This window comes from Bos taurus, chromosome 6, assembly GCF_002263795.3.
Source record: "Bos taurus isolate L1 Dominette 01449 registration number 42190680 breed Hereford chromosome 6, ARS-UCD2.0, whole genome shotgun sequence".
NCBI classification, from domain to species: Eukaryota; Metazoa; Chordata; class Mammalia; order Artiodactyla; family Bovidae; genus Bos; species Bos taurus.
In genome coordinates, this window is record NC_037333.1 from 85,773,443 (window position 1) to 85,788,760 (window position 15,318).

Below are 15,318 nucleotides of genomic sequence, written 5' to 3' on the forward strand. Positions count from 1 at the left end.
CTTGCTGCTTCTCTTTAAAATAAAGAAGCAGTAGCTCGGAGAAGGCAATGGCACCCCACTCCAGCACTCTTGTCTGGAAAATCCCATCGATGGAGGAGCCTGCTGGGCTGCAGTCCATGGGGTCGCTAAGAGTCAGACATGACTGAGGGACTTCACTTTCACTTTTCACTTTCATGCATTGGAGAAGGAAATGGCAACCCACTCCAGTGTTCTTGCCTGGAGAATCCCAGGGACAGGGGAGCCTGGTGGGCTGCCGTCTATGGGGTCGCACAGAGTTAGACACGACTGGAGTGACTCAGCAGCAGCAGCAGTTCACTTGAAGCTCCAGACTATTTTGTTGAAACAAAAGGGCATTGTGATTCATTATATAATATATATTTCCTCAGGAAACACCAAATATTGAATGGATCAAAGCTCCTCCTCAGAAATGGAGAAAAAAAAAAAAATACTTGCCGGAAAAGATTGCCAAATTGGCAATGACAATTTCCTACCTTTGTTTAAAGAACATCAACCAAATCTCAACTAGGCTTTTCCTTGTTATCACATGTATCCCTTGCATCTATATAACAGCTGAGATTTCTTATTCTTTCTCTACTTCATTTGCCATCTTTCAAAAAGTCCCTGGCAGGACTAATTTGACCAGCAGGATAATCAGCCCTGAGAAGGCTCTCATACAGCGGTATGTACATAAAAATATAAACTAAAGGATTTTTACTTTGAAATTTAAATTTTTCTCAGACTTTCAAAGACATAATTTTATGGGATATTTTTTAGCATGTTCATTTTCAACAAAAGAATAATATGTGGCTTACATAATATTTAGTTACCATAAAGTATATTAAATGTTGAGAAATTCCATATGTCAAAAAAAAAGCATTTATTTTAGGCCCCTGGGACAATTAATCCATCCAATTACACAATCAATCAACCTTCCCCTCTGATGTACCTTAATGACTTTTGACCTTCATAATAACCAAAATACTGTCAGATGTACTCTGAGAGAATGATTGCATGATATGTTTTTATTATTTGCTTGGCTTTCCTTTCCTGAGATTTTAAGAATGTGTCATAGGAGAAATGATGCTTAAAAATATAACCATATGTATATATATTCAAGGAATTTTTTTCCCTAGATCATTTTGAGACTCAGATTGTTCAGCCAACACACGTAATCGATGGGCAGAGATAACTGTCCAAAAGCCAGACTGCACAAAGGTGCATGAGGTTGCTTTCCCACAACTCAAGCTCATGTACTTCAAATGTACCGTCGATTTTGAGCCAACTGAGAGTAAAATACCTGGACACCTCCCTTTTCTATGCACAGGTCTTTAATATATCACGTGAGGATTTTTTGCAGTTTTTTGTGACCACTCATCACAGACTGAAATACCTTAGTAGAATGTTATTAAAACTAGGAAAGGATTTATAGTATGCAATAATTTTCCTCTAAACTGTATCTAGTAGGGTGATACTGTTTCTTTCCTTATTTTTCACTTGTACTAAGAAATTAAATTTAAAACATAGGATCTAGTTAAGAAATTAATATCTGAAATACAAGTCTGTAGAAATCTTCAAAGCCCTATAATCACTATTTAAAAACACCAAGATACTCAAATCCAAGTAAGCTGTCCATTTCAAAGTAGCAACTTCTGAAATCCAAAACCTTAGTTATAAAAGTTTCTATGGTATAAATGCTTTCGGAACAACTTTTTTGCCATTCACAAGTCAAAAGTTACGACTAAGTTCAACATTCTAAAGTTAAATGTTACTACGGCCTACTAACATTAATTGTGAGCCCAAAATAATATTAGACAAAATTCTTAAAATGCTGCAGTAGCATTCCTGTATGAGTCATATACAAGTGTTGGGACACTTTCTGAATAGTACTATTAAAAAGTAATGCTGATCAGCCACTGTGCTCACTTTCAGGAGTAACCACAAGGATGAAACCACTGTGCTTGACCTTGGGCCTTTTGGCTTTTGTAACATGTTTCTTGGTAAGTCTCATTACACACATCTGTATATTTTTCTAACAACTACTACTTCAGATTTCTTTTTGCATTAATGATATCATCCTACTTTATATATTAGTAGTTAGCAATCATTGTTGAAGCACTGTTCTAGTGTTTTAATCTGCCTGAAATTTAAAAGCTAACTTAATTTCAAAAGCAACACATTGCTCATGGCTGCTATTTTGGGAAGTTTAGATCTACAATATCAGGCTACTTTATGCAGACACGTACAAATGTGGGTCCCATACATTAGCAATTTCACAAGTAGCTGAAACAAATTGATTGCAAGTTTTTGATCCAACATACTGAAAGACAATATTTGAATATTATTGATATTTAACACAGTTGTTTAATGTTATTGGGACTTCATTTCCTAATCTATAAAACGAGATAGTTAAAAAAGAACATTTATGGTCATCATAGTGTTCATGGAAAATCCCATGGACAGAGGAACCTGGCAGGCTACAGTCCATGAGATCACAGAGTCAGACAGGACTCAGCACACATACCTAGTGTTCATGGATTGTGTGCCTCAGAGTAAACAGATTCATTTATTTAAACTATGCTATATATTCTGCACTTCATCCCAGAACAAACAAGAGAGCCCAGAGAGGAGGATATAGGGATCTACATTTTGTCAAGCACTCAGGGGAATCTATGCATGCTAACTTTTGAGAAACTATAAACATTTGTACCAACATATCTCATGGAAAAGACTGTAGAAGCTTCTAACTATCTTAAATTGCAAAGGATAAAAACCCACAAGTTTGGGGTTTTCTTAAGTAGTGAAATGATAATCTCCAAGGAGGGATGGATGAATTCCAATATAGGAATGAGGAGATTAATTCCAGAGTAATTTCTGCCAAAGATCTGTAAGATCCTTTATACCAATTGGAAAAAGAAAACTCTTTTTCAGATCATTAGGACTTTAACAAAACAGGAAACATAAAATTATATCATTCTTAAACATCAAATAATGCTTCTTCCATCTACTCTCAGAAACTTGAGTAAGACCAGGTCATTCAATAGGTCACTCAGGGAGTCCAACATTGGCCAAAGTACATATTAGTGCATTATATTCTATTATTAAGTATCTTATGATATAATTTTGATAAGCCAGTTAAACATACAGACATATTTAAAAGTTCATATCATGTCTTACTGACCTAATCTTAAAGAAGATTTTCAATATGTTTATATCCTCAGAATATGAGAAAAAACATTTTCTTAATTTAAAGGATCATATTTTGATTATCTAAATAATGTTTTTGCAAAATAAATTTGAGTCCAATAATATAAGCAGTCTAAGTAGAAATAAGTCTTTTCTCAGCTTAATTATATGAGACTAATGATCATTAACAACTACTGAATTTTAGAAATGCAATGAGTAGAATATCTTTTACATATGGGCAAGATAAGTAGTAATATTGGGCATGAAATATTTTGCATGTTCATTCCATTATACAGAATTTGGGAGGGATTGGGGACAGGAGGAGAAGGGGATGACAGAGGAAGAGATGGCTGGATGGCATCACTGACTCGATGGACATGAGTCTCAGTGAACTCTGGGAGTTGGTGATGGACAGGGAGGCCTGGCGTGCTGTGATTCATGGGGTTGCAAAGAGTCGGACACGACTGAGCAACTGAACTGAACTGAATATACATTATCTCATAATCCTCAAAGAAAGACAAATGGTTTACTATTAATTCTATTAAAATACAAATAAATTTAGGTCCAAAGGATCAGCTCCAATTATATTCCAATGAGAGGACAGGTTCTTCTACTGACATAGTATTGTCATCACTTTTACCAAGTTCACTACCTTGACCCCAAGGTGGAAAAATAACCAATCACTGTGGCTGGGTTAAGAGATTAGGAAAAGAACAGGCATTTACTATGAAGATTTTTCATTAGACCTAACCTTTGGATCTATATCAGAATATCCTTAGGAGACAAGGCTACTTTTACCTAATTCTTTGTGTCAACAATGAAAATGATGTTAAATATTTTCCCTACACTAAGAATTCGTTTTCTAGAAAAATAAAAATTAAATCTGAAACTTTTTAAACACCTTGACTAGTTTTTGGCTTGTCAGCCGTTGAGTCAAGTATCCTCCAAACTCCAGTCAAACAAGCTAGAGAGGGCAAACAAGAGTACTGATGCAGAGAAGAGTTTTGGCATTTTACCACCTCACTGGTACACCAATAAAAGAACTTCACTGACATGTTGTGGGGAGAAGCCTGACTGAAGAGTCAATAGAAATGAAGAAGTAGGGTTAGCAAACCTAGACTACCTTTTCTGAAAGTATTGCAAAGTGATGCAGAGAGCTATCACAGCAAGGGAAAGCATAGTTGAAAGCGGACCTTTTTCAAAAAGGTAAACTGAACATAAGGGATAGTTTCCTGAGAAAAACAAGCCAATTGAAAGGCACATATATGAAGTGCAGGAAGCAAACGGGACAACTGACAGAGCTCTGAGATGTTACTTGTGAACAAAAGGAAATATCTAGATATTGATGAGTTTATGGTTGTGTGGCTGGCAAATCTGTGACTCATTTCCAATTGTGTGCATCATTTTGGAGAAGAGGGAGGAAAATCATCTTGGTGGGGAAGATGGGGGTTCAGAAAGAGGTAGAGAATTTTAATGAAATCGGCATCCACTTGGGAAAATCACAGACCTCTAAGGAATGTGAAAAGCAAACTTCAAATACTTGAGAGGTCTGCAGGACAGCACTGAAGGACCATAATCTGTGGTGGCACAGTGCTTTCATTATCTGCCAGCTCTGTTCAAGAACTCAGGACAAGGAATCATTGACAATTTAAGGTTAATTCTAAAGTTGTGCATGCTCAGTCGTGCTTGACTCTGCAAACCCAAGGACTGTAGCCCGCCAGGCTCCTCTGTCTGTGGGATTTTATAGGCAAGAATACTGGAGTGGGTTGCCATTTCCTTCTCCAAGGGATCTTCCCGACCCAGGGATCACATTCACATCTCTTGAATCTCCTGCATTGTCAGGCAGATTCTTTATCACCGCACCACCTGGGAAGTCCAATTCTAAAGTTAGGAATTATCAAAGGGAAAACAACAGACAAACCAATAGGTGGAGGGCCTGAGGAGAGCAAGAGGGAATGTGCTTGTGTGTCTATGGAAACCCTCAGTGAAGGAAGACTTGTACTTTCTTACCCTAGAGCATTGCCATATTTTCCCTTCACTTGTACACCCTCTCCCCGTTTTATATTATTTAAGCCTCTTTACAAAGGCTGGCCTTTTAGTGAGATAATCATTAATCTTTCCTCTAATAAAACCTAATCAACATTTATTTCCTGCACTATCTGTTAAAAGTTGTATTTTCAGAGTAGCAGGTAACATTTCTTGAGCACTGTACCTGAACCAAGCATGGTCCAAGTACATGACAGGCACCATTTCACAACAAACCTCACAATGGCCCTAGGAGGTGGGTACTTTTAGGACTGACATTTTCCAAATGAGGAAAGAGAGTCTCCAAAAGGACTCCACATTCACACAATCTCTAAGGAGCAGATGCAGAATTTAAACCTGGGCATGAAACTCCAAAAGACTAGCTTTCTGCCTCCCTTTTGGCAATTTTTGAACTGCTGTGCATTGTAGGTACTTGGTTTATAGACTCACAAAAGCAGGAGTGTGTGTCTACCTCTCCTACATTAGTGTAGACCAAAAAGTAGTAATATTTTTCACACTTTATTAGTGTTCAAAGCCTGGAACAACCCTGAATAAAGAGACATTTTCCCCATTTGGAATGATTGCAAGCACACGTTCTACTATAAGCAAACAAAATGATTTGACTGAACTCTTTTCCACTCAGTATTATCTCAGGTTTCATTGAGAGACTAGGCATTCAGAGAGTAAAAAAGAAATTCCACATTTTCTCTGACAGAGACTTTAGACACATGGAAGAGTTTTTCGTTGCTGCATAATAAGTTGCCATAAACTAGTAGTTTTTAAAAATGCATTTATTGTCTTGCTATTTCTTTGGTCAGACTCTGGCCTTGGCTTGGTTGGATTCTTGCTCATACTTTTAGAAATTTTGAAAGGTGTAGCCAGGGCTATGGTCCATTCTGGAGCCCAGGTCCTCTTTCAACTTGCATGGATGTTGACAGAATTCAGTCCCTTGTCAGTAAGACTGAAGTCCCCACTTGCTTTCTGGCTAAGAACCAGAGACCAATCCCAGCTCTTACCACCCAAGGCATTCACACTCAAGGCACCATCTCCACACATGGTGTGTGGCACTCTGCTTCAAAGTCAGCAGAAGGCATTCAAGTCTCTCTGAATTCTCTCTCTGACCTGTAGAACCTATTTTACAATAAATGAGCTCAACTGATAAGTCAGGCCAGCTTGGGCCAGCAGGGAATAGGAATCTTGGGAGGCACCTAAGAATTCTGCCTAACACAGAAAATACACATTTTTATGCTTGACACTGAAATATCTAATTTAAAACTGTTTACTTCTTTTTTTTCCCATAGTCTGGAGAGAGTCACAGAGGCCCCAGACTACCAGTGCCTAGACCACTGCCACCTGCTCGTCTTCCTCCATCACGTATTCCTTCTGTCCCAGGATTTGTTCAACGCCCTTCTCTACCTTCTGGTCCTGGGAGAATCCCACCATACCTTCTTCTACCTTCTCGTCCAGGGAGAATTCCACCACGCCCTCCTTTCTTCCCAGGTTATCCAAATCCACCAAGACCTTATCCATCTAGACCTCAAAAGCCCCTTCCATATCCTCCATTGTATCCTCCCTTCTTTCCACCTCTACCCCCAAAACCAGCAACTACCACAGCCTCCCCTACTATCTCCATTACCAACACAACAAACTCCATTACAAACACAACAGTCCCCATTACCGACACAACAGTCCCCACTGCCGACACAACAGTCCCCACTGCCGACACAACAGTCCCCATTACCGACACAACAGTCCCCACTACCGACACAATAGTCCCCACTGCCGACACAACAGTCCCCACTGCCGATACAACAGTCCCCACTACCGACACAATAGTCCCCAGTGCTGACACAACAGTCCCCACTGCCGACACAACAGTCCCCACTGCCGACACAACAGTCCCCACTACCGACACAACAGTCCCCACTGCCGACACAACAGTCCCCACTGCCGACACAACAGTCCCCACTGCCGATACAACAGTCCCCACTACCGACACAATAGTCCCCAGTGCTGACACAACAGTCCCCACTGCCGACACAATAGACTCCATTATAACCACAACAGTCCCCATAACAAATGATGCAGACTCCACTACAAACACAGCAGAACCCCCCACCAAATTCATTAACCCCACAACTACATCACCCGATACCCAAAATTCCTTTACTAGATTTTTAGAAAAACTTCTTTCCTTTTTTGGATATAGAAGACAGAGCCCATGAGCTCTGAGTTTTGGGGCTAAATAATCTTAGAAATTGTAAAAGAAAGCACAAGTTATGAAAACAGAATGCCAACAAATTGAAAATAAAGAATTCAACAATGATACTAAGCCTCCAGTGTCCTCAGGAGAGCCATCATTTTGTCCACATTTATGCCACCCATTTGAAAATTATTGCTACCAGAAACCTGCCCTTGTGCTATGAAACGAAGGAGGGAATTAGGAAAAAATACAATTAGATACCTAGACTCGTAGTTTAGGGTAATGAAGTTGGAAAAGTAGGCAACAGGATCCTTTCTTGGGTACCTCAACCCATCATATAATTACAAAACACAAAATAACATGTTAAAAGATACTAAAATTAAATAATAGCTCTTGCAGCTTTTTACATGACCTGTCAATTCCAGAGCAGAGATGTCTTCCTAGCAAATCTAAATATCTAAATGAGGTACAATCAAGGCACAAATCTTGAAATGTCATATAAAAAATCATTTTCCAGCCAAAGTAGGACTTGATAAATAATGATCATTTCAGACATCAATAATAAAAGGAAGATGGCTGAGATTTCCAGATTTCCTTTTGCTTCCTATTATTAGGTAAGATTTTAATCAAAGTATTATGACCATTTGGGAAAAAAAAGTATTATGACCATCATGGCCTCATTGTATCATGAGAGCAATCATCTCTTTTTCACTGTTGAAGTATAAACCTGCATTTTCTTTCTGTACACTTACTTAATTACCCACATTTCCACCAAGTACTTATGAATCAAAGATATCTCAAAGATACTTGAAGTAAGCCTAAATTTGTTTCTTGGTGTTTAATGCTATCCTTATTCCACAACTACTTATTGAGAATCTGCCATGAAACAGAGACTGTTACAGCAAATGAGAGATCAGTAATAATGAAGGCAGTCAAAATCACTGCTTTCATGGAGCTTATATTCTAATATAACAGGAAAAGAAAGTAAGCAAATGTAAATGTAATTTAAGAAGGAAAAAGCACTTTCCTAAGAAGTGAAGTAGCTCAGTCGTGTCCAACTTTTTGCGACCCCACAGACTATAACCTACCAGGCTCCTCCATCCATTGGATTTTCCAGGCAAGAATACTGGAGTTGGTTGCCATTTCCTTCTCCAGGGGATCTTCCCAACCTAGGGACAGAACCTGGGTCTCCTGCACTGCCGGGAGACTCTTTACCACCTGAGCCACCAGGGAAGATGAAGGGTGAGGTGATAAAAAAAAAAAAACTATGGTGATTGGCTGTCTTATTTGGCAGAATCTCTGATGAAATGATATCTAAGCAAAGACTTGAAGAATGTTAAGAGCAAAGTATTACAATATCTGGTAAAAGGACACTCAAGGCAGAAGGAATCAAAGATGGAAAGACCTGAAGTAGCAATGAATTCTGTGTGTATCAGACCATAGAATGTTAATCTGATTCAAACTTAGTAAGAAAGAAGAGAATATCAAGGAGGCAGACAGATCACATCATAAAGGACCTAGGATTTTAATTCCATTCTAAATGTATGGAAGGTAACTAAAATTTTAGATAAAATAATAACATTTTCTGATTTGCATTTTCAAATTTTCATTTCTATGATGATCCTGTGAATATGATTCTGTTTAGGAAAAAAAAAGAGTAAAGTCTATTTCAAAACTTCTGTTGAGAGGGATGATTGTTTAGACTAGGCTGGGATCAGGCTCCCAGGGGAGAAAGGATCAGATATAGAAATGCTGGAAATACCCAGAGGTATTTGAAAAATGTTGGATGTGGATTTCAAAAAAAAAAAAAATCTAGAAATAACTCTGATATATGGGACCCAAGTGAGTATATGAATAATGATGTCTTTTAGTGACAAGATAGACTGGAGAGGAATCAGGGTTTAAGGATTTGGAATATACTAAGTTCTGAACTGGATATATTAACTTAGAGATCTCTAACTTCTGTACTGTTTTTTATTACTGCCACAGCATATCACCATAGACAGCATCCTGGAATAGGGAAAATGCTTTATCTCCCAGTTCTATATATCAGAAGTGTACACAATGGCCGGGTCACATAGTTTCTCTGCTTAGAGTCTCACAAGACTGAAATAAAGGTATCATCAAGGCTGTAATCCTTTTTAGAAGCTCTGGGGTGAACCTATTTCAAGGCTCAGTCATCTCTCTATACGTCTCTTTTGCCTAACTCTTCTTCTGCTACATCCTCTGACTCCAGCCGGAGAAATTTATCTACTATGAAGAGCTCAATTAATTAGAGCAGGCATACCAAAAAAAAAAATTGAGGATAATTTCTTTTTTGAAATAATTATAGCATAATAAAGGGTTTCCCAGGTGGCACAGTGGTGAAGAATCTGCCGCCAATGCTAGAGACACAAGAGTAGGTCTATTCCTGGGTTGAGGAGATCCCCCTGGAGTAGGAAATGGCAACCCACTCCAGTATCCTTGTCTGGAAAATTCCATGGACAGAGAAGCCTGGTAGGCTACAGTCCATGGTGTTGCAGAGAGTCACACACAACTGAGCACACACACACGCACACACACATATAACGTAATAATATCTGGAAAGCACTTTGACAGCATAACTCTTTGAAAAGTTGCCTTTACTTCCCCTCATTATTCAATTGTCCACTGAAAAAATATGTGCAACCTAAAAGTTGAGAGTTAGGTTTATTCGGTGGGAATCACGAGGACTCCAAGCCCAGTAAACAGTATCTCAGGTGACCTAGAGAGAGCTGCTTCTGAGAAGGAAAGGGAAGGAGCCAGGCTATATACAAGTTTGCAGCAAGGGGCAGGTAATCTGAATATTAAAAGATTATTGTTAATTAAGGAAAACCAGATCTCTTGCATGAAGAGATTTAGTGCTCTTCTATGTATGGGAAGACACACAAGGCTTACTGAAATCATTTCTCTCATATGCATCTCAGCTATCTGGGGCCAAATCCTGCTTTTTGATTGTTCAGATCCTAATTCCTTGTATAACCATAAGAGCTGGTGATGTGGCAGATAACTGCTTCTTGTGTTCCCCACATCCCCCAAGTCCTCAGTGCTTATTAGAGAGGAAGTGGCTGATGGCTGCAGAATAGCTGGCATTGTTTTACCTGGGCTGAGATGGCTATGCCATGGCTTGTTACTGGTATAAGATACTTCATTTCACAGAAATAGTTCATTTCAGAGTAATATTTCATTTCACACAATCAATGAGAGCTTGATTAAATAATGAGGGAATGGAAATCCTGAAGGGCAGATGCTTAGAAACATGCCTACCACAACTTCTAGGTAGAGACTCTGAGCAGGCAGGATATATATATGCAGGAGCAGCTCAAGTGGGAGGTTTGAGTTTAGCCAGAATCCCAGTTTTGCCAGGAGAAACTTAGAAGGGGAAAGCTAGGTAGGGAAGAGGAGCTATTCAGGGAATGAGAGTTGCATGTAAGCTAAGCCATGTAACAAAGACAAGTTTACAAACTGGACTTAGAAACAACTCAGACTTGGATAAGTACACCTCCATGTCATACTATTATCAAGCATCTAAATGAGCAGAGAAAATGATGTGCTTGAAATGAGATCAGGAAAATGTTGTGCCGGTGAGTGAGCAGGGGGGCTGCCTGGTACTTCCCTTCCTCCTGCAGGCACAGAGAAACTTGGGGTGTCTCAGCAGCCAGGGTAGATGGAAAAGTCCAGCCCATCATAGAATCCAGAACTGACCTTTGAACCTTTTAAATAGGGGAAACATGCATCACACTGAAAGTTTCACTATATTGCCTTTTAAGGGATTTTATGCAGAGCCTAAACAAAGTAGGTAGCTTGTTTTGCATGTTTTTTCTTAATGTGCCATCAAGTTTAACTAAGGTTACTGAGCATGGACCTGGTTGATAACAGTATACAAGGAAAGATTACAGGAATGAACTATAGAAACATAAATAACAGCAACAACAAAAAATAAAAGGATTTAGGGACTATATTTAATATGCTTTATTGTGTGCTTGTCCTTAGTCATTCAGTCATGTCCGACTCTTTGTGACTCCAAGGATTGTAGCCCGCCAGGTTCCTCTATCCATGGGGATTCTCCAAGCAAGAATACTGGAGTGGATAGCCATACCCTCCTCCAGGGAATCTTCCCAACCCAGGTCTCCCGCATTGCAGGTGGATTCTTTACCAGCTGAGCCACCAGGGAAGCCAAGAATACTGGAATGGGTGGCCTATCCCTTCTCCAGGGGATCTTCCCAACCCAGGAATTGAACTGGGGTCCCCTGCATTGCAGGCAAATTATCAGTTGAGCTACCAGGGAAGCCCAAGCTTTATTACCATTTGTCTTCAAATCCTGATAATTTGTATGTAACTTCTTATATGGAAGAGGAGATAAAACTAAAATTTCTATTTCCAAGACAGAGCTTGATTTCTGCATGTGACTGAACTCAATCCAGCAGGACACAGTGGCATGGGAATAGAAAGGCAAAAATAGGGCAGAAGCCCTTTTTCCTGCTTTGACTGCCACCAAGCAAAATCGGATAGATACGCTTGAAGCACACCACTGCCTCGTGTGTGAGGCACTTTGACTGCAGTGTAGCAGCAGAGACAGTTCTGTACTTTCTGAGTCACAACTCTAACCATCCAACCCCAAGATGAAGAGACAGTGGAAGCCCCCTAACTTCTATTTCTTCAATCCTCTTACTAATGCTTTGCAAGCACACATTTATCTCTATGGATCCCCTTTCTACTTAAAAGAATGCCTTCTTTCCTTGAATAGAACCCTGGCAAGGACAAAAGAAGAACGGGAAACAAGGAATAGGTGACTGGGTCAGCTGGAAACAGACCATGGTCTATATTGTATTGAATCAGCCCTTTCTACCATCTAATAAGGGTCCCTGCTCTTTTATAAGCAAATATCCCTCTATTTTGGTTCTCTCTTTAATTGTAAATAATCTGGTGCTTTCCTCACAATAGCATACACACATTCATTTCAATAAAAAAAAAAAATACTCCTTATCTCACTCCCTATAGACTGACTATATGCCTCCAGGAACTTTTGCTTCATGCCCTCAGTCACAGCAGACTGCTGCCTTCATTAAAAAATTCCTTCTCTCATAAGCCATAGATAGGGTCTTCCCAGGTGGTCCAGTGGTTAGGAATCCGCCTTGCAGCGCTAGAGATGTGGGTTCGACCCCTAGTTGGGAAACAGATTTCACATACAGAGGAGCAACTAAGTCTGAGCATCGCAACTACTGAATCTTGAACTCCAGAACATGCGTGCCACAACTAGGGAGTTCGTGCACCACAACGAAAGATTCCATATACCGCAACTAAAGCCCAACACAGTCAAATAAATAAATAATGTAAAATAAATAAAACGGAAGTCATGGCCATAAACCAACTACTAGAAAGTGCACCCATCTTTCTGAGTTTTAGAGCTTGCTCCATTTTTCCTCCTGCTCTGCCCCATCGCTTTTGGCACCATGTTAGTCCCCCTGGTTTCATGCCAATTGATTCCTAGCTTATTAGTTTCTGACCACATCATTTTTCATGGCCCATTTTGTTGGCCCACCAACATTACTTAAGCCAATCCCCAGAAAAACCATTCCAATATATAGATAACTCATTAATTTCCTCCATCTCAACTCTGGTATTCTAGAACCCTCCTCTCTAGCCATTTTCTGTGTTCTAAATTGCATTTTTTTTCTTCCTTTATTGAATATCCTCTGCAATCTCACTGGTTTCCTGAGGTCCTCCTGACTTCTAAGTATATGATGAACATTTGAATTTCACTTGTTTACATTTTCTGCCTGGCTCCCTATATTGAAAAACAGCATATAGTTATACATGCTATTTAGTAAATATTTTCAAGCTAACAATAAATTCACTACAACACTTAATAACAATAACCACATTGAGTATTGTAAATCTACAAAATGCTTGAAAATCAGAATGCAAATTACAGATATTGAAAAGTAGTCCAATATACCTAGGTAGTAGAGAGATAGAAAGATAGATGTAGAATATGTGCATATATATATATATATATATATATATATATCCACTACTGGATATATCTGGGACTTCCCTGGTGGCTCAGATGGTAAAGTGTCTGCCTACAATGAGGAAGACCTGGTTTCAATCCCTGGGTCAGGAAGATCTCCTGGAGAAGAAAATGGCAACCCACTCCAGTATTCTTGCCTGGAAAATCCCATGGACAAAGGAGCCTGGTAGGCTACACTCTCCATGGGGTCACAAAGAGTTGGACACAACTGAGCAACTTCACTTTTCACTTTCACTGGGTATATCTACATATGTATCTAGGTACTGACATACCTAGATAATTGATAGGCAGCTAGATCACGAGACAGATAGATAGAATGATAGATATACATTATATACATATCAGTTCTACAAAAAAAATATATTTACATTTTCCTTATTCAGATGAGGCTCAGAGAAGTAAAGTAACTTGGCCAAGAACAAGCATCTCACTGACAGAGACAGGATTCAACTCAAGCAGATCCAAATCCACATCTATATTCTGTACACAAATGCTTACCATTCTTATTTCGATTTTTATGTTGTGAGCAACTCCTACTGTCTACTTTCTCTGTTCCCACAATTAGGTCAATGAACACTGCTGAGAGAGATCACCAGTCTATGCTGTCTGAACAGGCTACGTGTTCCTACCGCTACTGGAAGCAGTCTATTTTACCTACCTCCTCTCTTACATGGGGAGCAACCTAAGAGCAAGTAGAGACCACTCATCCTTATAAATATGCAAACTCAAATCTCAAGTGTCTTGTCAATGAAAATAAAATTACACCTTAAGCTAAGATACAATGACAATATACAGAAGACACCTAGTATATATGTATTCCTTTGATCCCAATTGAGTACACAGGACCTTGATGAATCTGCTCACAAAGATGAAAAATGATCTCACCTTGGTTGCTGATAGTTACTCCTGATTTCATTTTTGACAGTACTGTGGTGTAATGTTCACTTCATAATGCCAGCTTTCTGTGGGTGCCCCTCCACATGGATAATGCTCTATTGTGATGTCATCCATCTCTGTCAATTACAAACAGTATGGTTGTAGCAATACCAAGATGGATGAAGCTTCAGAATGAGCCCAATTGAAGAATCATATGAGTAAAATTTGGGGTTTAAGAAATCCACAAATACCCAGAATCCTGCATGAATAGAAATGAAAAGTCCTTTATAAAAATATTTATTCTAAAGTGTCCTTTCAAAGGAATGCCAAACCTCTAGGACAATCCATAAAATGAGGAAAGAAGTTTAATTGTCAAAACAATTCAGACTATAACAGGAACCCTAAAGTGTCAGAGAAGAAGCCATTTCCCTCTTCTTACCCACTTTTGAATTCTCAGCTAGATTATATTTCCCAGGCTTCCTTGCATTTAGACATGGCAATGTGTCTGAATTTCAGCCAATGAGAACAGAAATGGACAAAGTCACTTCTAAACACAGCCATAAATTCTTCCTGTGTGTTCCTCCGGGATTTCCCCTTCCTGCTACTGGAATGCTGATCCCCAGGGAAACCTTTATAATCACATGTTGATGATGGCAGAACTGCCATCATTCTTGTTCTCTAAATAGTGGCCTGCAAACAAGCCTTCCCAGTTTTAACCCTGATGACCTATGATGTCAATAAAACATTGTATAAGCAAGAAATTAAGTACCATTGTTCTAAGTTACTATGGTTTTGGTATATATTCTTGTACTTTTTGCTACTCTAACAATCAGTATCCTATTTTGAAGTGGGGGACTATATTGATAAAGGAGAATGAGAGATTGCTAAGCAATGGTTTACTAATCAAATGGCACATGGTTAAGACATAAAAGAGGATAAAAAGAATGACAGCATATAAGGCAATAAAAAGTAAGATAAA

At 39.1% G+C, this 15,318-nt stretch overlaps 1 protein-coding gene across 1 annotated transcript; it reads left to right on the top strand.

The window, feature by feature from the left end:
• The first annotated feature begins 570 nt into the window (after positions 1–570).
• On the top strand, positions 571–7,534 carry SMR3A (submaxillary gland androgen regulated protein 3A). The gene is made up of 3 exons (XM_024993473.2): positions 571–679; positions 1,930–1,997; positions 6,510–7,534. The coding sequence occupies exons 2-3, from the start codon at positions 1,944–1,946 to the stop codon at positions 7,431–7,433; spliced, it is 978 nt and encodes a 325-aa protein (XP_024849241.2). The 5' UTR covers positions 571–679; positions 1,930–1,943; the 3' UTR covers positions 7,434–7,534.
• The last annotated feature ends 7,784 nt before the right edge of the window (positions 7,535–15,318 follow it).

What these genes read in the sequence shown, in the direction of transcription:
- SMR3A (XM_024993473.2), top strand. Translation starts at nt 1,944, where the DNA reads ATGAAACCACTGTGCTTGACCTTGGGCCTTTTGGCTTTTGTAACATGT. An exon ending in CTTTTGTAACATGTTTCTTG is followed by an intron (nt 1,998 to 6,509) that starts GTAAGTCTCATT and finishes TTTTTCCCATAG; the next exon opens with TCTGGAGAGAGTCACAGAGG.